This window comes from Volvox carteri (genome assembly GCF_000143455.1).
Source record: "Volvox carteri f. nagariensis unplaced genomic scaffold VOLCAscaffold_27, whole genome shotgun sequence".
Classification (NCBI taxonomy): Eukaryota; Viridiplantae; Chlorophyta; class Chlorophyceae; order Chlamydomonadales; family Volvocaceae; genus Volvox; species Volvox carteri.
The window spans coordinates 973,061-974,956 of NW_003307570.1; the positions used below are offsets into that span (position 1 = coordinate 973,061).

The 1,896-nt window shown below is 61.4% G+C and overlaps 1 protein-coding gene across 1 annotated transcript in view; it reads right to left on the minus strand.

Moving 5' to 3' along the window:
* The window catches only part of VOLCADRAFT_92695 (uncharacterized protein), a gene marked incomplete at both ends in the record, with an annotated part of 19,617 nt that overhangs the window by 13,048 nt on the left and 4,673 nt on the right, over positions 1-1,896 (minus strand). The window contains 4 exons of the mRNA XM_002952070.1: positions 7-219; positions 778-908; positions 1,370-1,411; positions 1,521-1,568. Of these exons, the coding sequence (XP_002952116.1) occupies positions 7-219; positions 778-908; positions 1,370-1,411; positions 1,521-1,568 (434 nt within the window). The remainder of the gene's footprint in view (positions 1-6; positions 220-777; positions 909-1,369; positions 1,412-1,520; positions 1,569-1,896) is intronic.

Consider the following 1,896-nt stretch of genomic DNA (forward strand, 5'->3'; position numbering starts at 1 on the left):
ACTCACCCAGTACATCCCCCACAGCATGAACCCAATCGCCTCCTCGAACGCGAACAACACCTTCGCGCCCTCCTCCCGCTCCTGCCGCAATCCCGTACTGCCCAGCCACTTGAACCCCGTCAGTGTCTGTACGAACCTAAACCCCTCCACCTCCGCCATGGCCCCCAGCAGTCGGGAGCTCACGACAGAGGCGAGCATCACACATCGACCGGGGGGAACCTGAGCAGCACAACGGGGGGGGGGGGAAATGGGAGGAAGAGAGAGAGAGTGTGTGTGTGTGTGTGAGCGAGTGTAAGTGTACTTAGCAGGGGGGAGAGAAAGGGGTAGAAAAAGGAGGGGTTAGGCAAGCTCCTGGTCTCCACAGCCGACATCCAATGCGCAGCTCCTTTACGGCGTTTAGCTGGTGGTGGTGCCGTGTAGCGGGAGGTCGTGTGGGGCCAGGAGAGCTACATCGCGTCCTCCCCAAAAGGCGGGAGAAGAAAGGAGGAGGAGAAGGGAGGAGAAGAAGGGCGGGTGATCCGGGTTGCGAGGGATGGCGGGGAGGGGGTCATGTCGCCGGGAACACGACCGACGCCACGAACGGGGGGAGGGGGATGCCTTCCTGCCTGCCTGCTTTCTCGCCCATCCCCTCTACCTGCCCCACCCTCCCCCATTCACCCTAGCTGCTCGCGAAATCACCAACACCACACTCCCCCCTGCTTCCCCCGCCTTACCTCCTCTTTCCCCCTTTTCAAAACACACACAGATACACATAAACACACGCCGACACGCGCTCACCTCGGGATGCTTCTCCCTGAAATTGGTCCACACCCAGTGCGCCAGTAGCGCCCCGATCTCATTACCCGTGAACACCCGCCACCCGCCACCCGCACCCGGACACCTCTCCGCCACACACAGCCGGTCGGCATCTGGGCCCGGAAAGCGCGGGGGGAAGGGAGGAAAAGGGAATAATGTGCGTCTACATTTGTCGTACTGCTCGCGAGTGTGGGAGGACATGAATTCCCATAGAGAGGGGAGTAGCGCTTCAATCCTCGATTCCCCAAGGGGGAGGAATCCCCCTCCTTTCCAATCGTGTTTGGATCCAAAGCCTGTTGACCTGTTGGTAAGCTCCTTCCCAAAACCTTTCCGACGTAGCCTTTCCCCGGTTTGATGTAACCCAGCTTTTCGGATTTCGCAAAACCCCTTGTTTCACCCCTCCTCCCCCCACCCTCCAACCCTGAGAAGCCCCTCCGAGCTTCCTTCCTCCCCCTCTTCCCCAGTCTCCTCCTCTCCCTCCCCCCTCCTCCCTCTCCCCATTCCCCCTCCTCCCCCCTCCTCTACCCCCTTCCAGTGGTTCGTGTTTTCCCCCCCCCTTCGGGCCCCAACCCACCGGGGTCGTTAGCTAGCACCAGTCGTGCGCCCAGCTGGGCACCTGCTGGTCCGCCGTACGACACGGGGGGAGGGGGGGAGGGGAAGTGTATGGTGCAAGATCAGGCCGACACGTCCAAACTACCAACCAACTGCCGCGGGAGGAGGCCCACGTGATATCTGAGGTCGTTGTTGGGAAGGAGCGACTGAGGCGAAGTGGTCTGAGTGAGTGAGAGGGTGAGTGAGTGAGTGATAAGCTGCACATGAACCCGAGGGTAATTGGGAGGGAAAATGTGCGTGTGCGTGTGTCTGTCTGTTGCTCTGTCTGTGATAGGGAAGATATGCGGTGTGTGTGTGTGTGTGTGTTTTGCACAGCTGAACCCCCCCCCCTCCTCCAAGGGTTGGATCCTGACGCGGGGGTATTTCCTCCCCCCTCCCCCCCCCGACGCTCCCTCCCCCCTCCTGCTTTCCCCCGACGGCTGCGGTACCTCACCCACCCACCTCACGGACCCACCCACCCACCCACCCACCTACCCGCCAAGAACGCCA